The 24,300-nt window shown below is 44.9% G+C and overlaps 1 protein-coding gene across 2 annotated transcripts in view; it reads left to right on the forward strand.

Annotated features, from left to right (window-relative positions):
* The window catches only part of EGFL6 (EGF like domain multiple 6), a 51,352-nt gene that overhangs the window by 11,332 nt on the left and 15,720 nt on the right, over positions 1-24,300 (forward strand). For both annotated transcript variants that reach the window (XM_037046304.1, XM_037046305.1), the window contains exons 2-7: positions 5,630-5,742; positions 10,608-10,700; positions 14,741-14,860; positions 17,840-17,959; positions 19,362-19,496; positions 21,260-21,382. In XM_037046304.1, the coding sequence (XP_036902199.1) occupies positions 5,630-5,742; positions 10,608-10,700; positions 14,741-14,860; positions 17,840-17,959; positions 19,362-19,496; positions 21,260-21,382 (704 nt within the window). The remainder of the gene's footprint in view (positions 1-5,629; positions 5,743-10,607; positions 10,701-14,740; positions 14,861-17,839; positions 17,960-19,361; positions 19,497-21,259; positions 21,383-24,300) is intronic.

Raw genomic sequence — 24,300 nt, forward strand, 5'->3', positions numbered from 1 at the left:
CAGTGGGTGAGGATCTTACTTTATTAACAAGTTTTTGATGGCCCAAATGTTACTCATTAACATTTTGGACAGTTTTACAAGTGATACTTTGTACCATGTTAGAAATGATGACTTGGGAGAAATTAATACACCTCAGATTTCTCATTTTCACCTTTTCACCTATAGGCATGCATGTGGAAGCAATAAAACTCGAGAAAGAGAATGGCTCTGGAGAGTTGCGGTAATGTGCAAACAGTGTATGAATTTCATCTTCTGGTAACTTTCTCCTGTTAGTTATCCTCAGGCAGTATTCCACATAATCAACAATCGCTGACTTTGCCTGATACGTATGAAATGGCTTTGGCCACCTGTGCTCTTTTAAAAGTGTCTAATTAGACTTTTTGAAACATATCATATTTCAACAAATTTCATTTTGTTTTCATGTGAGTTCACATGTAACAGTTTTATAATCTTATTAGAGCTTATCGAGTTCATCATAGTTCTACAGAGGCTGATTTTTGTTTTGTCAAGTCTTTGAAATTTCAATTTCTTTGAAATTCCCAACTGCTTTAAATCCCTCCATAGCTCTCCAAAGCTCTCAGGATGGACAAAATGGACTCGGGTCTTTTTTTCTGGTGCCTGCTAATCTCCATGCTCCTTCTCCATCCTACTAGTCTCTCTGCCCCCCTTCCCACTCCCCTAGTCCAAAGACACGCTACTTTCTATGCTTGAGTTGATAAGCCACCAACTCATGTTCTTAGTGCCTCCATCCTTGATACAAGCTGTTTTCTCTGCCTGGAACACCTTCCGCACTAAACAGACTCCTCCCTTGCACCTGGGTAAGCTCCACCCATCACCAGAATTTACATCAGGCCCAATTTTCTCCAGAAAACCTCTTGATGCAGGCATTCCAGGGTTCCAGGGACCTAAGAGTATGGGCTACTGTAGGTTCTTGGCTTTGTGAAAGAAAAGAATTCAAAGTCAAGCCAGCATCGAGTTTAAAGTGAAAGAGAGTTTACTAGTGAAACAGTGAGACAGAGAGTGGCTACTCCACAGACAGAGCATCTTGTCCCGAGTGGGATTTACTATTTTTATTGCTACTCATATAATCAAGGTGTAGGGTATTCCATAAGCAGGAGGAGGAATATTCAGGATCTGTCCATGAAAGGGGTGGAGATTTTTGGCCAGAGTCCTGGGGGCCATGTTGTATCCTCATATAGGCTTTCTGCTTCCAATCACAGTGGCTCTGGTGTCTCATTTAGCACACTAATATATTACAATGAGATCACGAGGCTAGGGGGTCACCATAAGGTGAAATTAGTCTCCGGGTTGGATTGAGTTGGTCCCTGCCACTCCTAACCATAAATCCATTGCAGGCTTTTCTTACTATCTCCTTGGTAATCCTTGTAGCCCTTATTGATTACAGCCATTTCGCCACATACCCTAACTCACGCTCACCCACCACCTCAACCTAACAGCTCTGTAATCTTCCCCTAGCTCCTACGAGTTTACTCCTTTGGCAGGATTCATCGTGGTGGAGTGTAATTAATCCACGTACTTGCCCATCCTCATCCCTACACTATAAATTCTTTGTGGAAAGGGGCTGTTCTCATATACCTCTGAATTCACAGTGCCTAGTATAGTACCCAATACATGTGCCCTAGTACATGTAATTACCTAATAAATTTGGGGTGGCTAAATGGCTACATGGATGGATGAATAGTGTAGAGCAGGAAAAATAATTTTCCCAGTACCCTTGTAGGTTCTTGGCTGAGACGCCCCCCACCATAGATTAAAAGGGGGGAGTCAAACAGAAGTTTAATAACATGGATACCTCCTGTGTACACGGGGGAGACCCAGGGAAACTGAGTAATTCCCTGAAATGGCCCAAGCCACCACCTTAAATATCATATATACCCTTTAAAGGCAAAAGAAGTTGCTGTGGGTGGGGGAAGGGGGATAAGGCCAGTTAGGGAGGTTGTTAAGCAAAGCGCAGTAAACAAGGGTAAGGTGTTATGCAAATTTCAGTCTGACTTCTCAGTGGATACAGTTTCTGGAGATTTAGTGCCACCCTTCCCTTCCTGGCACAGAGAGGGGGACACCCTTACAAATGGAGATTTCCCTCGTAAATTTCTCTTATAAAAGGGTAACATACTAGGGTTTTAGGGTTTCTTTTGTGTCTCTGTGCAAAGAAGCATATTTTGGGGTGGCAAATTCTGCTCCTCTTCAATAGTTTGGTGAAATGGATTCCCCTCTGACTTCTAATACCAGTGACAAGTCAACAGTCTTTCTCGCCCCTAGATTCTTCATGTATAAAATCATAGATTAGCACCGGATGCTACCTAAGGTCGCTTTCCTTAATATGAAATTCTATGACAATCTCCCCTCATACCTTACAGTGAAAATGAATTCCTACTTACATTAAAAAAGAAAATCACATGGAAACTGGCAGCCATGTGACCTCCAACAGCTGGGGGTGTAATTGACCATTGATCTGACCAAGGGCAGGGCCCCAACTCTGCTCTTAGAAATCCATGATCACTTTTCCCGGAGGGTGAGCGTGTCAGTGATACGGAGGCGGGGCCTTTAGTGGGAAACACTGCTCTTGTCTGATGGCCGATATTGGCTCATGGATGCCCCTACAGCTTTGCCGAAACTTCATAGACCCCACAGCAGCCTCGGCTGCTTCCACCCAACCCTCTTTTCCTCTGTCCTTCATCCAGGGTCAGACTCCATGGTGGTCCAGTGGCTCTCCCAGCCTTCCTTAGCACTGTGCCCATTTTCTGTCACAGGCATTTCCCCTAATAAAATCCTTGCGTATTTAATCCCATCTTGCCTTCTATTTCTCAGAAGGCTCAGAGGAAAGCAGAACCCTACTTCAGACTGAGATATAGTTAATGGATTATGAGTCCATGGCAATTTTCAACTTTATATCTTACTCAACACAAATGACATTAGTTCTACTGCTAGTACTACTAAGAGAAATCAATTAGAGAGCATGTACTGTGTTAGTCACCGCTCCAAGCTCTTACATAGAAAAATGAAGTTACTTGCTGGAAGTCATGGGTTAATATATAGCAGAGCCAGGATTCAAATTCCGAAAAGAAACCGCAGTCCTAACCACCACATTTTGTAGCCTCTCAACATCAGAGCTGATCCTGCTCACTCTAGAAACACTCCACATTTTGCTTACCTGACACCCTATTAGCCAAGTGTTCCTGTTACCTTTCTGAGCATTTCCTGGGAGTCTTGTTGCACCTTTTCTGTCCTGGGCCCACCTCTCAAGTACTGGGTTCCTTGAGGCTCTGCCCGAAGTCCCCTTCTCTTCTCATACTACATTGGTTCCCATAGAGTCAGTAACCAGCTACCTGCAGATGACTCCCAAATCCCATCCTGCTTCCTGGACTTGGCCCAGATATCAGACTTCTTACCCAACATTTGCCCTTGGTTGCCTGGCTAATGAACCTCAAAATCAGCACATCCCACAGAGAACCCATCATTTCCTCTATTCCCTGACACGTCCCTCCACCCATATTCCTCATTCCAGAAATACAGCACTGCCGTCTACCCAATAATGCATCCCTCTCTCACTCCCATCCGATTGGTCAGAATATGATCTCCATGAGGACAGAGACGTTATGGCCCTCTTGGTGGCTGCTGAACCTCTGGAGACTAACCCAGTGCCTGAAACATTGTGGGTACTCAATAGATAAATAAATAAGTAATGAATGAATGAGTGAATGAGTGAGTGACTAATCTATTAAATAATGAATAACCAGATACTGTAACATATCTGTTCACAGTATACTGTGAACCTAGGTAAGCAAAGATCGGATCATTTTCATCACTCCATGTGCCTGGGACAGTGTTTGGAATATAGCAAGTGCTCAGGAAATGTTTCACTGTAATGCAGTAGTACTTAACAGGGCACGGTTTTGTCCTTCAGGAGACATGTGCCAATGTCTAAAGACATTTTTGACTGACACAACTGGAGGGGGAGGTGCTACTGGTGTCTATGGGTAAAGACCAGTGATGCTGCTAAGCATCCTACAATGCCCAGGGCAGCCTCCAAGCAACAAAGATTTATCTGGCTCAAAATGTTGGTCACATAGAGGTTGTAGGGATTGAAAAACCTCCTTTAGGGGCTTAGCAAATGACACATATATATATCCTATCCCCCAAATTAATTCTTTCAGAGGATGAAAAAATAGTCCCTTCGAGAGAAAATAAAGAATAAAATCATCCTTGAATTTGGTGTTCTCAGTTAATGAAACACCCCAGACCATACCTTTGCAGCTCTTCCCTGAATAACCAAGTGGATGGGAGGCAGACCACGAGGGAAAGCGACAAGGTTGTCTAACTTCCCGACCTTGACTCAGATGTTATTAACTTGCATAAAAGTCAATCCTGTAGCAGAAAGCACGTGGTACAATGTGAATTCCTCGTCTGTTACACAGCCCCAGAAACATTTTTCAGTTTATTTAATATGCTTGTGGAAACAACCCCAGCCCTCCATAAAATATACAGCTAAATCTTTCCTTCCAGAACCTGGTAGCGACCCTGTCCCACACTAGGCCAGTAAGTAAACATGGAGGGAGCTTCATCCATAGCCCAGGTTACTTAGGGGCACTTGGGGGCAGGGCTCACTTGATCAGGGGTCAGCAAACTATAGCCTGCAGGCCAAGGCTGGGTGGGCATCTGTTTTCATGTGGTTTGTGAGCTAAGAATGCTTTCTCCCTTTATAAATGGCTAAAGCTTAACTCCAACGAATACTATTACATGACACATGAAAAGTATATTAAGTTCAAATTTCAGTCTCCATAAATAAGCTTTGATTGAACACAGCCACTTCACCTGTTTGTGATTACTTGCAGCTAGTTTTGCAGTTGGACAGAGATGGAATAACCCACAAAGCATAAACTATTTACCATCTGACCCCGTATGGAAAATGTTGGCCCACCCCTGCTGCACAGTTAAAGGGCCTGGAAAATTGTGTTTCCAGGAGGCAGAGAGAAAGGAGAAGGTGCCCAGCCTGTCATTCCTGACACCACTCTGCCAGGGAGTGGCTTCTTGGCCCCTGGGCTGGAGTTTCCTCATCTGTGATGTGGGAGGGCTTGGCTGAGGGGTCTCTAGAGCCCTTCCAGGCCTCACCTTACTATAGCATGTGGACTTTCCAGTTTGTTCAATGGTTCCCAGGTGGCCAATGGCGTAAAAGTTCAGTGGTCTTGTTTGGGACAGAGCCGCAAGGTCAGGGAGTCACATTACCACACTCAGCACTGAAACAGATGCAGATCTGAGTAGCCACGGTGTCTATGTGGAGCAGACTTAAAAATTGGCATTCTGTGAGCTTCAGGAAGATAAACTTTTGGCCACTTTTGTGTGCCCTAGTTTCATCGACTATGTAATCCAATTCTTTTAACCCTGGGGAAGAAGGGAATAGATGACCCCAGTTATTGGGGAAGGCCCACAAAGGATGGTAGCACAGAGTGGCCACCACAAATTCAGGTTGTCAAAATGGAATTTAGCACTCACATCGGGTTTATTGAAATTAACCAGGCAACTGACAACTCCGCTGCTCATTGAGTAGCAGGGAGGTTGTCTGCTGCCCTTTCTGTTTTCTTAGCATTAACACATGGCTCTTTGTCCGCAGTCCAAGGGATCACGGCTGGTCGGCACCGGCACTCCAGCCTGGGGTCTGTCGCTATGGAACCAAGCTGGCCTGCTGCTATGGCTGGAGAAGGAGCAGCAAGGGACTCTGTGAAGGTAACTTTGTATAAACTCAGGCCACCCTGTGCTCGACTAACAGGGCATGGTCTTTAGGTTTTTGTCTGGTGACACCATAAGCTTCGGGTTCCCCCTCAGAGGGACATGGGCAATTACCAACACCCAAGCTTTGCATTCCTGCGACATCTCTTGCCATCCAAAATGTGACTGATACCATCACCCTACACAGGGTTTGTTCTCAGAAACCTGCCTTGTCACTTATTTCCGCTGCTATCTTAGTGAGCATGATTGCGTCATTTGTTACTATTTTAAAAATATTTCATTTATTTATTTTTAGAGAGAGGGGAAGGGAGGGAGAAAGACAGGGAGAGAAATATTGATGTGTGAGAAGAACATCGATCAGTAGTCTTTCATACGAGCCCCCACCGGGGACTAAATCCACAACCCAGACCTATGCCATGACTGATACTCAAACCAGCGACCTTTTACTTTGCAGGATGATACCCAACCAACCTGGATCCCTAGATGGCATTTGCCTGAACCTCGCTGTTTTATCTGTTAAATGGACAGATATACCACTGCATCTCCCATACGCTTTGGGTGTTCGTGTAGATCACCTTAGACTATGGACTGTAAATCAAAAAAGTTTAGCCCTGGCTGGTGTAGCTCAGTGGATTGAGTGCGGGCCTATGAAGCAAAGGATTGTGGTTCGATTCCCAGTCAGGGCACATGCCTGGGTTGCAGGCCAGGTCCCAGTGGGGGACACGTGAGAGGCAGCCACACATTGATATTTCTCTCCCTCTCTCCTTCCCTTCCCCTCTCTCTGAAAATAAATAAATAAATAAGTTTGGCCATTTTAAAAAATGACAGTGCTGCCTTCTTTTTGCCCATCTGTCCCAGCCCCAGCCCACTGCTCTCTCTCGGGTTCAAAAAATTTCCGGCTAGGTAAGGACAGAACTTGATCATATCTAAAACCCGACATATTGGGAGACACCGACATCATTCCTACATGCAAAAACTGCCACCATCCCAATTTCCTTGTGATGAGACAGGAGTGTGAAGGCACTTAAAAAATCTCTGAAGATCATTGTTGCTTACCTACATTGGGAAAGTTAGACACCCCCCCCCCCGGGACTTTGTCAGGGAGAAGGGTGGGTCCCCACACTGACGGTATCATGATCAAGGCCATTGCCTTTAGAACCGGAATGATGTGCATGACTAGCCTTGGGCTAGGCACATGAGCTCCCTGAGGCTCTGTTTCCTCCTCTGCAACAGGAAGAGAGTAATACCTGCTTCAGGGGGTAAGGAGTGTGTGCATTAAAGAGTGTGGCCGTTCCCTGGCTCACATAGAAAATACCTCATACGTGACCCTTGATTCAGAAAGCAGTCATAAGTCTCCTCCGAAACTTCTGTCTGTTAGAGCAGCAGGTGATGGGGGAATTAAGTGTTGATTTATTCTTTTTTCTAGACACAACATAACACACTTTTATTTGAAGTCAGTCAGGTGGAAAGGGGCAAAAACCACATGAGTCCCATGATTTGGAATCTCTTTGACAGTCACACGACCCTCAGCACCTGCTGCCATAAAAACTTGCATGTCTCCGGTGAATAAATGAGGGTGAGCTTTGGCTTTCTGAAAGGGCTAGTCCGTAACTAGATCAGAGCAGTTTGGCCACATGACACATGGCCAATCACATTCCTGATGCTTTTATGGCCGATGCTATAGGCACGGACAAATTTAAAGCAAGCTGTTAAAAGAGCAACTACAGAGGGTTCAAGGAAAAATACTCACTATGCAAGTCTGGCAGGCTGAACAGGTTGTCAGCATCTCCATTGTCCCAGACCAATGTTCAGGTTAATGCCATTGCCATGATTTTTATATCTAAAAACTCTATCGTATTTTTTATCCAATTTGCATGGTCCTTCTTGATAGCAAATTCACATGTTCCCTGAAGCACCAATTCACAGGGTGGTTAGTCCCTGATCACCACGTCTCTCATTGCTAAGCCAGAATGTGGGCTGTGTGGTAATGGGACAAGAACACAGAATTAGACCCCAGCCTGTGGCGTCCCAGTTCACGCATGTCTTCACCTCCATCTATTCACACTTCATTCCGCACAAGGGCCCGCCTCAGTGCCAGAGCTTTCTAGATCTTGGCCAAAATCTGTTTCCCGGGCCGGGTCTGCTCAGCTCCACATCATTAACCTTCAAATGTATGTCACTCAGCCAGATGTTGTCCATGAACAAATCACTAATGAAAGCTACAGATGGTGGAGTTTGGGGGAGGATGGAACAGCAGAGCTTTACTTTCCCTAAAGCCCTCTTGAATCTCAGGCCATTTTTAAACATAAATGGAATTTTGCTGTGGATTGGCTGGCTATCCAAATCACGGGTCCAAAGTTTCTGCAAATTGAAGTATCTTTCTGGTGCTTTGACCTTATGGCAGCAAGAGTAATATTTCCATTGCTTCTGGGTTCTATTTGGCAGTTAGCCTGGGCTTTCCAATTTGGACCACATTGTGAGTAACTTTCCAGGGAAAAACCAGAGGTCTTCAGGGCTCAAACAAGTAAAGGATTTATTTTTGTAGCATGTAAAGTTAAACCTGCACCCTAAGTACATATGCACAACAAAACGGACACTGGGAATCAAATTCTATCTCTTTTGTCTCCAAAAGTGGAAGAATTTTTGTTGGAAAGTATTTCCCCCCCTACCTTCCAGCTTAGGATTTATTCATAGCCATAAAATGTCTCCCTGTTAAAAGTTCTACACTTCATTTATTACTGTTACTTTATAGATTATTCAGAACTATTTGGGTATCCAACATGTTCACAACACTGCTCAATGCAACAGGAAAACCAAAAATGAATGTGTAAGTCCCTGTTCTGAAGGCATTCAGACAACCACGTAGTAGAGAGAAGCCAGATATACGCCTAATTATTTGATAAGATGAAGACTGCTCAATTTCACAGGGGAAACCCTCCGAAGTTTTGTAGCAGTCTCAAAGCTGAACAGAAGTTTGCATGGGGCTGGAGACTGTGAAAGATTCTGGAAGGAAGGGTAGTCCTTGAAGGACCAAGAGGATGTTAACCATTGGAGGGCTGGGGAGGGCTGCCCCAGGCAGGGGAACAAGAGATAGGAAGAAACAGAAAGCAAGGGGTCAATCTAGCTTGACCACAGTGTTGCCTGTGTGTAGGGAACAGAGTAAGCTAAGGCTGCAAAAGGGGATGGAAGCCAGATTGCGGTTATGGTACCTGTCCCTTATTCAAGAGGCAATGAAGATTATTTAATGACTTTTGTGCAAGGCATGGCATGACCAGAGCCATGTTTTTGGAATATCACTTTAGTGTCATGTCTGACAGCAGACTTCCTAGAATCAGAGCCTTTAAAGGGGATTCTTGTACAAATATTCTATGGAGAGATGATCTCAGGAAAAACCTGTAAAGAAGCAAGGGAACAGGTGAAGAAGCTGGTCAAAGATGTGGTTGCAGGAGAAGTCCAGCTTCAGCCTGATCCCGCAGGAGCTGTGGGGTGTTCATTGTATCAGAGTTTGTCCTGCCCAGGGGCTAGGCTATTAGACCCCTGTGTCAAGCAAGCACTGGTCATGGGCAGTGGCAGGAGAAAAGGGTGAGGTATGAGGAGTACAGTGTGTTGTAACTTCCTAGTTACCTATGGGCAAAATGATCCCAATCGGCTAAATATTTGCTCAGTTAATGAATTGGTGGTAAGAACAGGGAAAAAAATGTTGTAACTGACTAGTTTGAGAACTAGACAAAATAAAGATGTCTGAAATTTTGATTCCAGGTAACTGGGAGATGAAAGGTGACATTGAGAAAAACTATGGTGTGGGATTGAAGGGGAAGGTGCCGGGGTCTTCAACAACAGGCCTGCTTAGACATGGCCCTGCTGCGAACCTGGGAATCCATGGCTGGAGAAGTCAGCCACATTCCACGGCAACTGCTGAGTCTTTCTTTTACACCACGACTATTTCCTGATCTCCTACTACAACCACAAAATCGCTGAGGGTCCTTGCTTCTCTACATGTCCCCTCCATTCATTATTTTTTTCCTCTCTCTCCTTTTTCTTTGGGTTTTCTCATTTTCCTGTTTTCCTGTCTACTGCTTTTCTCCCTGTCTCCTCCCTATAAACTGGATTCAACCTTTCCATCATTGTTGGCTTTTTATCCTGCCTCTAACCCCATTGGGGACACATCCTATCCTAGTGTTTTCTACGACTTCACTCAGCAAATATTTGTTGAGTGCCTCCTTCAGAGGTGTGGGTACAGAAGTGAAAAAAATAGAAAAATTCTGCCTCTCTCATCATCATCCCAATCATCACCATCCTCGTCGTCATCATCATGCTTTTCATTCCCATCTTCAGGGCTAGAGCTTCTCACCTTCCCTGCCTCCAATCTGTGGGGTGTTCTGTTTATCAATCATGCAGAACATTAAAAGAACTTTAATCATTCTGAAGGAAAGTGGGAGAGAAAATATGGAAGAGAAATAGGAGGCAAGCGACAAAAAGAAGGAAAGGGACCTTGGCACTTGCCCCATGAGTCTCTTCTAGCTGACCCGTTGTTATACTTCTTTCATTAAATCTTTGTGTCTGTGTGCAAGACTAGCTGGCTGTGGTCTGGGAGGCTCTATCTTTCTTTGAATGCCACTGGAGGTGTGGTGGTGCTAAGCACAGTTACAAGGAACTTGCACTCATTGGGGTGGGAAGGGATGATCTAGTCCACAAGCAAAATACTTTCCAGTCTGTTAATGGCAAAAACAGACCAGAGAGTCCTCTAACTGTCCCCATGGATTTCTCTGTCATACAGAAGGCGGTTGAGTTTGACGTGCGTGCTTTACAATGCACTAACTATTCCTGTTCTTTTATCTTCAAAACACCTTTTCTTTCCACAGCTACATGTGAACCTGGCTGCAAGTTTGGTGACTGTGTGGGACCAAACAAATGTAGATGCTTCCCAGGATACACCGGGAAGACCTGCAGTCAAGGTCAGTCGAACAAACCGGGGTTGTAGTGCAAATGTATCCCAGACTTTTCACAAGCACTCCTGCCATTGCAGGGGGGTTCATGACATGATACAGTGCTCAGGACATCACAGGTTTTAACTCCAATCTTCAAATGAAAGGGTTTTCAGAACCAGAATTTGCAGTCTGTCTCTTCTCCCAGAAAAATGTCAAAGTCATTCTGATGCTTTTGTCAAGATGCCAGATAAAAGGCCTTTCTTTTCCTCTAAACAAATCATTTTATTGTGTTTTCAAGCTACCGAAGTGCTACATTTTTTTAAGGATTTTATTTGTTTGTTTTTAGATAGAGGGGAAGAGAGGGAGAAAGAGAAGGAGAGAAACATCAGTGTGTGGTTGCCTCTCACACGCCTCCCACTGGGGACCTGGCCCACAACCCAGGCATGTGCCCTGACTGGGAATCAAACTGGTGACCCTTTGGTTCTCAGGCCACCACTCAATCCACTCAGTCACACCGGCCAGGGCTGAAGAGTTTATTTATAATATTGTGACCAGCAGTTCTCAATCTGGATAATATTGTCCCCCAGGAAGAATTGCCAGATAAAATACAGATCCCCAGTAAGATTTGAATTTTAGATGAACAAGAAATAAGTTTATAACATACATTTGTTCCATCCAAATATTGAATGGGATATATGCATATATGTACACTAAAAACGTGTTAATCATTTATCTGAAATTGAACTGGACATCCGGTATTTGTATTTGCTAAATCTGGGAAACTTACTCCATGGGACATCTGAACACGTTTGAAGGAGCCACTGCCAGCATCTAGTGGGTGGAGACCAGGGATGTGGATAAGCATCCTACAGTGCACCGCACAGCCCTCCAGCAAAGAATAATCTGACCCAAATGTCAACAATCCTGAGGCTGAGGAACCCTAGCATGAAGAAACCTGCAGTAATTCAGAGAATGTCCCTGGTTCCCAAATGCCGTTGAGCAAAGAGCAGCAGATCAAGTTCAGCTGCCCTTCAGAATAAGGCTGCCAGTGTTCTCGAAGGGAGAATGAAGTTCCAGAACAGGGCCAGCAGCCTCTCCACTCGGCTGTGCCCAGGCCTAGCCGCCAAGCCTCGAGCATAGCTGTATACACTGAAATAGCCATTCTTTGAGTTATAGCCCGGCAGCTTCAGAGAGGAGTCTCTGTCTCCCATATGTCCTACCACCAACCTAAAGGCCAGAGCCCTAAGGTGCTTCCTAGAACCACACCCAGCTGCTCAAGAGAGCTGCATCAAGAATCACGTGCATAAGCCCTGGCTGGGGTAGCTCAGTGGATTGAGCATGGGCCTGTAAAGCAAAGGGTTGCTGGTTCAATTTCCAGTCAGGGCACATGCCTGGGTTGCAGGCCAGGTCCCCACTAGGGGACACATAAGAGGCAACCACACATTGGTGTTTCTCTCCCACTCTTTCTCCTTTCCATCCCCTCTTTCTAAAAATAAATAAAAAAAATTTTTTTTAAAGAATCACGTGCATAAGTAATAATTCAGCTGTAGCTTCTCTAGGGGCTTCCTACCGGGAAATTTCATTTTCCATATGTCTTGGATCCTGTACCGAGATGCCTTCTAAGAGAGTTGAAATACAGGAGATATTTTTCATGCTGGTTTTCAAGTCTCAGTAAAATATTAGGATTGAGGGAGTTGTCCAGTTGGCTCAGGATTGGGACTGCCTGTCTTCCCCCCAACAGCCTCCCAGTCCTGGGACAGCCTGATCAAAGTCTATATATCTCCATTAATGGCAACAGGCCTGGCCTTCCACTGATGTCTTTCCCAAAAGTGCTTCTTCCAAGAGACAAGGGCGTCCCCTCTGAGTTAGGGCCAAGGGATGGATATTCCTGGATTTCCCATTATGTCCAATCAGAATTCTTCAATTCCCCCTTTTGAAGCAATTAGGGTGCATGTGGGAGATGGTGGGGTGCAGGGAACAGGCAATGGATAAGAGGCTTTCAAATGTGCAGCTTGGACACTGGAAAATCCCCGCTTAAGGTTCCTTTCTGAGGTGAAAGCAGCTACTTCCTTATTTCCCACAATGCACTTTGCCTGCTGCCACACGGAATTTTCGTCCTACAAGAAATGTAGTTGTGTTCTCCCTTCTATATCTTCCTTGAGGGGGTTAAGGCATGAGGCACCCACATGATAGCATTTCCAAACACAAGCTGCTCTACTCATGATCACTTATTAAATTTTGTTTTCCTTTCCTTCTGTAGCATTTTGTATTGTAATAAATGTTATTTATTGTTAATGTTCCAACTTTTTTATTTTTTAAAGATTTTATTTATTTACTTTTAGAGGGGAAGGGAAGGAGAGAGGGAGAGAAATATCAATGTACAGTTGCCTCTCATGCATTCCCTGCTGGGAACTGGCCTGCAACCCAGGCACGTGCCCTGACTGGGAATTGAACCCCAACCCTTTGGTTTGCAGGCTCACGCTCAATCCACTGAGCTACACGAGCCAGGGCATCAAACCTTTTTTACTAAACACTGAAAAGCACTGAGAAGAAAGTCCCCCGCAGTCTCAGCACCTGGAGATAACCATTATTAGCCTGTAGAACACAGCCTTCTCGGCCTTTTATTTGTCCTCGCATGAAGACATGCTTATTAATAGCACGTCTTTATTTATTAATAGCTCATCCTTTTGAAAGGAAGAGAGGGAGAGAGGGAGGGAGGGAGAGAAACACTGATGTGAGAAACATCAATTGGTTGCCTCTTGTACACACCCCAACCAGATACCAAACCCTCAACCTAGTCCTGTGCCCTGACTGGGAATTGAACCTACAACCTTTCAGTTCACAGGATGACACTCCAACCACCAGAGCCACATCTGCCAGGGCCCAGGCCTTTTTCCCTATGCATTTTTATTTTCTATTTTGTACAAAGTTGGCATCAATCTGTATAGGTGATTTGACAATGTTCTGTTCTCATTTAACAGTATCCTCTGCCCTGGCTGGTGTAGCTCAGTGGATTGAGTGTGGGCCTGCGAACCACATGATTGCGGTTCGATGCCCAGTCAGGGCACAGGCCCGGGTTGCAGGCCAGTTCCCAGCAGGGGACCCGTGAGAGGCAACCATACATTGACTTTCTCTCCCTCTCTCCTTCCCTTCCCCTCTAAAGATAAATAAATAAAATCTAAAAAAATAAACCCAAAACAATATCCTCTGAACATCTCTACGTGGTGTTCCATATTGTCTTAAGACCTGACCACCACTAGCTGCCAGTGCAGGGCCTCCCACAACATCGGCAACTGAAAGGAGGCTCTGCTGTGGGCATCTGTCATAGGCTGCCTGGGACAGTGTGAAAGGTAGTATTATTTAACATGTACATTTCTAACTTTTCATTCAAGTAGTGTACGCATTGAATCGTGCATGCACCAAAAATGTACAGCTCAATGGATTTTCAGAAGTGCCCGCGTACCTGGTGTTCAGATCAAGAAACAGAAACTTAATAGACTACCCAGAGCCCCTCCCACCCCCGTCCAGCCACTTGTCCCCCCACAGAAGGAACCATAGCTTGACCGTTCACACAATACATTAGTTATACCTGCTTTTTAATGTATACATTGTGTTTAGCTTCTCCCACTCAATATCATGTTCATGAGCTTCATCCACTTGCTTGTAGTTTGTTCAGCCTCTTGCTGTATATTGTTCCATCACATGAGCACACAAGTTGGCATCCATCCCCCCGTTGGGAGTTCTTGGGTGAGCAATATCCATGTTTCTGTTGGGTAGATACCAGGGAGTGGAACTGCTAGGTCACAGGTATGTCTCTTCTCTAGATTTAGTGGATTCCACTACATAGTTTTCCCAACTGGAAGTACCCACTATATTCCCTCTAACAGTTACCATCATTCCGTTTGCTCCACATCCTCACCAATCCTTTAACGGGTTTGGAGAAGGGGTCAGTCAGTGTCCCGTATCTCCAAACCCAGGGGTGGGGGTCCAGGGAAGCCAGCTCAGTTCCCCATGTGGATGTTTTCCGATTCAGGTAACCTTCCCTGTGTTCTAACTGCCCCCTGCAGATGTGAACGAGTGTGGAGAGAAGCCCCGGCCGTGCCAACACAGATGTGTGAACACACATGGAAGCTACAAGTGCTTTTGCCTCAGTGGCCACATGCTCATGCCAGATGCCACATGTGCCAGTAAGTGTCGACGACAGCTAGGCTGCCGTCAGTCACTCTTTGAAGCTTGACTTTTGCCCTTTGTAAATATTTATTTACTTATTTTTAAAGATTGTATTTATTTTTTAGAGAGGGGAAGGGAGGGAGAAAGAGAGGGAGAGAAACCTCAGTGTGTGGTTGCCTCTCAAGCACCCCCTACTGGGGACCTGGCCTGCAGCCCAGGCATGCGCCCCGACTGGGAATCGAACTGGTGAGTCTGGTTCGCAGGCCAGCGTTCAATCCACTGAACCACACCAGCCAGAGCTCTTTGAGCACTTTTTAAAAAACTGTGGGAAAATACATATAACATGGAATTCACCACGTTAACCACTTTAAAGTATACAGTTCAGGGGCATTTTATACATTCACAATGTTGTGTAATTATCACCACTGACTCCAGAACATCTTCACCCTAAAAGGAAGCCATCCTCGTTAGCAGTCACCACCCCCCCCCCCAATTCCTCTGGAGGCTATGCATCTGCTTTCTATCTCTTTGGACGCGGCTATTCTGGACACTTATTTATTTATTGGTGTTTTTAGTTTTTCAATAAAAAGACTAGAGAAAGAAAAACTAAATTCTACATCTATATATATATGCAGGGATGTGTTACGTTTCTTCACCAAAATAAGTGTGTAGACTAAAATAAGCGTACTGTGTTTAGGAAGGTGGTCCATTTAAATTCCATCTTGGGATGTCAATCCCACCAACTGCCTTTCTCACGGCCTTTACCCCAGGCTCAAAGATTCATGACTCTTGTTGCAAACATGCTCTGATTCACATTCCTGAAAAGAAAAGCTCTTCTGTGATCAAGAGAAACCCACGTCCTGTGGGAGGGTGAGAGTCTAGATCCATTCACTTATTGAGAAAGAAGGCTTTTCAGGTTTGATGTTGCAACTAAAAGGTAAACCCATCCTCCCTGCCTGCCTCCCCTGCTCCCTCCCCTCTCTCCATCTCCTTTTCCACTGCCCAGTGGCCCCCAACAAGCCAGGATCCTGTGCCTTCTACCAGCGTCCTGTGGTTGCAGAATCTCATGGACTCCCCAGCCCATCCCGGGTTTTGCTGCCGTTGTAAAATCTTGGCTACTGCACGGCTCACTGCTCCTCTGGCTCATCTCTGTGCTGTCCCTCCCTGGCAAAGCGCCCTAGCACTACCTGCCATCTAGACTTTTCCTTAGCAGGCAAACCGGAGAGATAAAGCAGGCGTTCAAACAGGCTTAAAAAATTCTTGCTATTATAAATTCAACAGAAGCCCACAAGAGACAAATACATAGCAAAATGAATTATTACAGGGTGAACACCTGTGTAACTACTACCAAATAGAACTTTGCCAGAACCCCACACCCTCACCTCCATGGGAACTTCCAACCAGGCTTTTATAGTAATTGCCTAACATTTTTGAGACGATATATGCTAATGGGTGTTTCTAAAACATTCTGTGCAGCCCAGTCAATGCCAAAAAAAGATATCTTTCTCCAAATGGAAAGATAGAATTAGGTGATTTTAAGGATTAATTTTAAAAGAAGACAACTAAAGAGAATGAAGGCTGAACTAGAAATATTACCATTGGTAAGTGCTTGTTACATTGCCTTGGCCTGTGTATCTAGCTCTGTGTACTCTTTGTCTCTTTCTATAGATGTAAGGGCTGCCTAGGCTTCCCTGTCTATAGCTCACAGTGTGCAGGTAGCCCTGGACCTCTCTCCTGGATGCTGATTTTATTTCACCAAACCTGCTGCAGTGTCTTTTGTTCAACTGGATGATTGGCATGTCATGGATAGGGTGGATGAAGGCAGTGTATTCACCATGCTCCCTGTTGTAGAAGCATATGATCCACACACACTGAACTCCTGTTAAGGAAATGCATTTTTGTGAGATAATGAGTGATAAGAACAACCAGCTAAATCATCTCATTTGGGAGAAAAAAAAAGAGGGAGGCAGGCAGTTGCACAGTGGCTCAGCAAGGACTCAGTCTGTGCCATCCTTTAGGTATTGATTTCATTCTCATGCTTGTTGCCTCAAAGTCACAATATGGCTGCCACCACTCCAGATACCACACATACTTTTGTGGTAGGCAAAACAGAGAGGAAAGGAATGATGCCAATGGAAGAACACCTCTTTCATGACTGTCCCTTTTATGATGCAGCAGTATCTTTTCCAGAAGTCCCACTCCTTCCAGCGGACTTATCTGTATATTTCTTTGGCCACTACAGAGTCCCATGGGCACTATTTGTTGCTGCAAGAGACACTGGGAAAAATACAAATATATGGACTTTCGGCTTCAATGATGGCAATAGCAAGAGAAAGGGGGGTCTGGAATGGCTTTCTGGCAGCCAATCAGTTGTATCTGCCACATGGTTTAAAACTGGCACCTAAATGTCTGTCTTGAGACTTGAATGACTCTCATTGAGGTTAAACATGCATGGAGAAATCTTGAGAATGGATTCATTGACCCTAATTACTCAGATGGATCACCCGCATCAGAGGCTGCATTTCAAGTCTATAGCCAGGTGACACAAGGAGTGATTAGCGCTCATGCTGGAGGAGAGACAGATGCAGCGTGATAACTGAGGGGTGCGTGCCCTGCCTAAAGACAGTCACGCTCAATACACTGGCCAACAAAACTGACCGTGGAGCCCTGACTGGTGTGGATCATTTTGTTGGGTGTCGTCCCACCAGTTTGATTCCTGGTCAGGGCACGTGCCTTGGTTGCAAGCCAGGTCCCCATTTGGGGGTATGTGAGAGGCAACCGATCGGTTTCTCTCGTATATTGTTGTTTCTCTTCCTCTCTGTCCCTCCCTTCTCCTCTCTCTTTAAAAATAAAGAAATAACATCTTAAAAAAAAATGACCATGGGCCACCAAGGCACCACCACCTTGCCCAGATTCCATCTGGCTCTCAAACCGTGAGGCTCACCCTGGAATTCCATTCCACGTGTTCCATTTAACACCCTCGCCTACTTCTGCAGACTCCAGGACGTGCGCCATGACTCACTGCCAGTACCGCTGTGAAGACACGGATGAAGGGCCGAGGTGCCTGTGTCCGTCCTCGGGACTCCACCTGGCCCCAGATGGCAGAGTCTGCATCGGTAGGAGCAGCAGGCGTCGCCCCCACGTCCTGTCCTCTTCCCTTCACTGCTCCCTTTACTTGTCTCCTCCTTTTTCATTGATCACAATCTGCATGGTGACTAGACCTCATAAGCTCCCAAAAGTACAGATTTATGTCCGTTTCTCAGACAGCATTGTTACCCACGAATGCTCTAGGCATACTTTAGAATGCTAGGAAGAATACTTCTCTATTATTTGGGGGTCGCCTAATGCTGTAGTGGGAAAAGAAGCAAAATAATTTTATTTTAGTATTTTTACCCTGACCATGTTACCAAATTGTACATTGTCATAGTACTGTACTTCATTATATTGCACCAAGTATGCACAATACTTAGAACAAGAAGCACATAGCATGAATAAGCAATGTCAAACCCAATGAGACTGCTGAAAGAGTTCTTAATCTTTTTATTTAAATAAGGAAATAGCAGTATGATTTTACATTCTTACTTCCTTACCACAGTAGAAATATTTTTTGCTTAAGGTGATGGATGTTTATTCACCTAACTGTAGGTAATGTGATAAACTGTGTTTAGGAAGCTCAGCCAAATGGGTACTAAACCAGTTAAACACTTTTTAAAAAATCATATGTTAAAAACTTGTCTCTGTTCTTTGAGCATAATCAAAGATGTAGTTAGAAGCACAGATGCAGTAATCTGGAGTGAGACAAGGTTTCTGTGACAAGGTTCATTCCTGACACACTGAATCCACATTTTCATCCACCTCTTGGATTGGTCGGGTGCCTTTTTTTTTTTTTTTGAACGAGGAAGAGGATAAGCAGGAAAAGGATCATGGAAAAATAATTTTCGCCAGCCTATCACTTATTTATTAATTATTTGAAGGATGCAAAGGAAACAGTATTCCGGCACCAACTTGCATGTTTAACCACAGTTCTGAAATAACAGCATATCTCTTTGCTTTGATACCTGAAAGGGAAGTGAAGTCTGATTCTAAACAGTTTGGTGAACCGAGCTGTCAGCCCCTCTGTAACATGACCTTCAGCGGTAGAGAGGGCAGGAAGCCTATTGTCTGCTAAAGTTGTGTTGTTACATCATTACCGTTGACCCACAATTTATGTACAAAATACGTTCTTGAGAAAGCACATTTCTGTGATTTTGGTCAATACTGCAGGACTGGAAGGATCTTGCTTATGAAGTCATTCTTTTGTAACATGGAAAATGTAAATGTGTTCGGTTTGCTTAAAGTGTTAGCTATCTGAGTCTGTTTGCAAAAATTGTATATGTTATGCAATGTGCAGAGTTGGAAAAACATTTATTCACTCAGCAAACATGTAACGTGTGTGTGTGTGTGCACGTGCATGTGCATGTATATCTCAGAGGGAGGGTGCTTCCCTTGCTAACCCTGAGACCTGGTTCTCCGTCATAGATATCAATGAATGTGCCTCTGGCAAAGCTGTCTGTCCCTACAATCGAAGATGTGTGAACACATTTGGAAGCTACTACTGCAAATGTCATGTTGGTTTCGAGCTGAAATATATCGGTGGCCGATATGACTGTGTAGGTAAGATCTGGTGGCACTTTTTTCTTTTTCCCTCTCCCTAGCTAGTTCAATTCAATCTATTAGTTGAGCAATCTATGGTACCAATCAGCTTAACAACACAGAAAAGGTGACATTTTTTATGTCTCTGGCATTTAGAGAACTCTGATGACATGAAATATATGAAGCCAGGTCAGTAAAGATTTAAACTAAGGAACTTCAGTGTATATAGGTCTGTTATGGGGATAAATATCTTGAGGTCATTTTATGGCCTTTAAAAAAATTGGTTAGTTTTGTTTTTAATGTCTGATTCTTTGTCCAAGTACATATGTAAAAATGGGAACAATAAAGCAGTTGTTATATCTGACAAAAGGAAGACTAACAAGTCCTCTTCAGTCTTGATCTCCGTGATCTGGTCAGGACAGTGTCCAGCAGGGCTGACTTTAGAAAAATGGTGGAAGGAGAGAAAGACGCATGCTCTTTTCTGTCCCCTCCTTCAGCCCTTTCAAGATCCAAGCTCCCCATCCCCTAAAACGCTCCCTGTTCAGGGTCACTGAACCCATTCTGCTACAATTCTGATGTCAGTCAGCCGTGGGCTAGATCTGTGTGAGATAACATATTTTTCCCTTAGGGAAGGGATTTCAAATCTCAATGAGCACATGCAGTGGGGCTTTGTTGGAGCCCTTGGATGCACTCCCGTCGCCCTGCTAGGATACGGGACAGGCCCGTCCTACAGCGAAGGGGAGTTGGGGCTCCCTGCAGACTCCTCCTTACATGGTGTATGTAACAAACATGCACATGGCATGGAAGCTAACGGTTGGGAGAAAAGATTTCCTTCAACCTTGCACTCGGAGCATCCCAAGACACATCCCGTGTCATCATGTTGGGGCACCGAGTGTTTTGGAGCAACAAAACACTCAGTTCCTGGGTTTTGAACTGTCTCGTGAAGCTTCCACAGCCCTTCCCTCAATGTCCTCAAGTACAAATGCCACCCTACACGAGCTGGTAAAATCCTCGTTTCTCATGGGCCTCCATACCCTACTGCGGACCCATCTGGCTCTGTGATCAGTCACGCCATGTCGCCAAGCAGATACCTATAGGGAGGTTCCACAGGACACAGTGTGAAGTCACATGGAGAGCTTTCAAAGGAAACAAATCTTTGTGATTTTAAAAGTCACAGAGGTCAGCATCTGAGCTCCCTTTGTGGCTGACTTTAAAACAATAGGCTATTTTGTGAGCCTCTGTCTACAAAAGCATAGCATGAAAGTTGGGTGGAGAAGAGGGCTCATGAACTCCTCACCTGTGTGGAATTTGGAAAACTTGCCAACTGTAAATGCAGCAGACAAGCTCAGACCAGCCTGACCTCGCTCCTAGTAGTCTTTGAACAAAAGGCCTACCTATTCAGATGAGGTCAATGGTTCCTAGCCAGTCTTGTCTGTTGTTGGTTAGGTGTTCCAAGCCTTTCCATGCATATAATTTATTTCCTCATACTGTGATTTAGTTCTAAATTAGACAGATGAAACAGTTAAGAAGACAACCTAAACATCTTACAGATTTCAACAGTGTCGATAAGCAGATGAGATAGTTGTGGGGGTGGTGAGCTATATTCCATACCTACCTGGCATTAGGCAGGCTGGGCCTCTGGGCCTAAGCACCAGGGGTTATGAACGCCTCTCAGCTCTGCAGGCACACTTGACGTGTTGACGGTTGGCTCAAGTGTAAGAGCTGGCAGTCTTTCGGCATGCCCTGTTACAACAAGTTTATTCATGGGGTGTTCCCATTTTTAGATATAAATGAATGTGCTGTGAATACGCATACGTGCAGCCTCTACGCCAATTGCCTCAATACCCAAGGATCTTTCAAGTGCAAGTGCAAGCAGGGATATAAAGGCAGTGGACTTCAGTGTTCTCGTAAGTAGCATTTGGCCATGGTGTGTTTACTTTTCCAGATAAAGCATTTTGTCCATGTTTCCCTCCTCCCTTCATCTGTACTGCACTCCATCCCCGCCACCCCCCAGTGTGGCTGTGCCTTGCGTGTTTGAAAATTTAACTCGACTTTGGCCCTCTCTTCTCTGCTAACTGAACCACATCCCCAACGTGCAAATCCTGAACTTGCAGGCACTCAATTTAAAGAATAGCAAGGGTTCTAGATATTTTTCTGGTCACAGCATACTTCCAAATACTAAAAATAAGATTGTAAGACAAATGACACTGAGCAAATGTATCTGTCAGAATAGGCTACGTTATGGTACAGTAACAAGCTGTCCTAGAAATATCAGTGGCTTAGGATCACAAAAGTTTTTAACCATGTGAATGAGGACTTTTTCCAGAATGCAAATCAAAACAAACTATGATGAAGCTGATGTCACTTCATCTCTCATCCTCAACCCTGGATACACATTTTTGGCGTGTAATAAAGAGTCCCATTGCTCTTGCTCATGAATGCCCTAGTGCTCAGGTGGTCGAATCTTAAATTCATAAACCGAGTGTGTCACAATAGAATGTCACTGCTATTAACAGCTATGACAATCATTACTTTTCACCTGTGCTGTGTCCGAAGAGAGTTGTCAAAGTGTGTCTTCTCCATGTCACTGAGGGACCCAGGCTGACAGAGGCCCCACATCTTATGGTACCATGGTAAGGGTTGTCACAGCATGGAAAGAAGCAGGGACGATCACACACTAGCTCTTCATTACTTCAGCTCGGAAGTCGAGGCAAAAATCTGTATAATCCTGTGTGTCCCAAAAGAGAGGAAACCTAGGAATCATGATGAGCCCCTGAAAGGTCTCCTAAGGCAAGCCAGCAAGGATGTCACTCCCTTGAAAAAAAGCGTCTCAGTGTTTAAAGTCACCCAGGTTAGTCCCTGTGGTTGTGTCCTTTTTGGCTCACTGAGTGATTAGATTTGTTTTCTGCTCTGACCCTACTCCTCCATGAAGCCCTTTAGCAGAATCCCCACATGTTCCAGCAAATATGGCTGCACATGGCTGATATGGCCAACACTCTCGGTGATGGCAAAGATAAACTGTCCGTCCATGACAGGCACTGAGCGGCACACCTGTAACGGGTCACAGTACCCCCATGGGCTGTGGTTGAGCACCCCTGGAACAGGCTGTACAAAAGAATGTGGTCAAAGGAAGTGAGCATGGAATCAAATTCTGTGAAGAGCTGCCCAAACAGATGGGCAGCATTTAATCAGGAAGAAAAAGAATATATTGTAGAAAAGCATAAACTCTGCCAGTAAATATTTTAAGAATGTGAAACCAAAATGCCTTCCATAAGCTAACTAGGACTGAGAGGTGGTTGTTACATTCTCTCTTAAAAATGGCTGCCAGGTATCTGAGAGTGGAGCAGGAACCCGACTGAGTAGGGACATTCCACTGCGCAGGCTCTCAGGCCCCGGGCTCTGGGAGGGATGTCTCCATTGGCTGGAGGTAGGATTAAATGGCCACTGAGTCTCCAGCCACTCGACGCTGTGGTGTCTGCCCCTCTGTATAGATGTGTCCATGATGTCCTTCTGGAACTGTATTCAAAGAAAGAGACGTTGGCTTGCCTGTGCAGAGCCGTGCATGGGTGAGTTGTGGGGAGGGATGCCTTAACTTTGAGAAGCCCCTGGAGAGGAGACTGAGTAAATGAGTTTCCATACTGGATCAGTGAGTGGTCAAGGGTTCCTTCAGGCCACTGTATTTGAACCTGTGCAGTCCAGCCTCACTTGTCTGAGGCCATGTGGTGTCACGGTCAACAGCTCAGGCTCCAGGACTAGGGAGGCCTGAACCTAAATCTGAGCTCTGCCCCATGCTGGTTCTGACGTTTAGCAAGGTTCCTATTCTCTCCAAACGCAGTTTCTTCCTGTCCAAAACGGGGCTCATGGCAGTCCTGTGGGGGGTGCCTGTTGTGGGCCAGGCCACAGGCCCTTGAAGCGCCCTCATTCCAGCAAGGCAGGTGGACATTTCCATGCATATCCTAACCCCAGGGCATGGATTCCCCCTGCTCTGGGGCCTTCCAGCTTTCTCTAGAAGGCTGCTCAGCCCCATGTAAGTGGTACAAACCAGAGTCAACACGCAGTGGGTCCAGAAGTCTGTGGCTAAATACTCAGCTTCCCCTTCGCAGGGTGGAACAGCTCTCAGGTGTGTTCTACAATGAGTTCATTTGTCAACGTCCAGACTGTACATTGCAATAGTGAAGAGGAGTTTGGAAGCACATCCTCACGTGTCATCTATACCCAGAGGGAGAAGCACCCAGATGTAGACGTCTGTTTTTTTTGTTTGTTTGTTTGTTTTTGCTATTCTAATACGTGTGAGTGTTAATAACACACTGCTGGATAATTTGGCCCCAATTTGACAGCAGCCATACCTCATTGTAAGAGTATCAAAAGTTAGATAGCACCCAACTTGGGTAGTAACAGCCAGTTCAGGAAAGGATATTGTATCATGGAGTTACCAGGAGTGTGGCTTCCAGGAATCAAATGATCTCAGCTTGATTCCTGGCTCCCTAGCCTACTACCCGTGGGCTGAAAACAAATTTGTGAACTTTTCAGTGTCTCCGTTTTCACATCTGCAAAATATACATAATGATGTCTGGTCCTTGCTACTGTTTGGACAGTTACGTGAAATAACCTATACATAATAAATAAATGTCCAGATAAAGGGTTTAGCTCAAGCCCAGAATATAGTAAATGCTCAGTAATTGGGCACTAGTAGTAGCAGTAATAGGGGCTTCTCTACCAAACCTCAACAATTGCTCCCTTTGGAAAGCAGCTTCCCTAGTCATTAGAAATATGCTTCTGATTTAGTTCAGTTCACATAGAGCATATTGGAGGCCATACATATTGC

This window comes from Sturnira hondurensis, unplaced genomic scaffold (assembly GCF_014824575.4).
Source record: "Sturnira hondurensis isolate 20B ecotype Veracruz unplaced genomic scaffold, ASM1482457v3 Scaffold0005220, whole genome shotgun sequence".
Classification (NCBI taxonomy): domain Eukaryota; kingdom Metazoa; phylum Chordata; class Mammalia; order Chiroptera; family Phyllostomidae; genus Sturnira; species Sturnira hondurensis.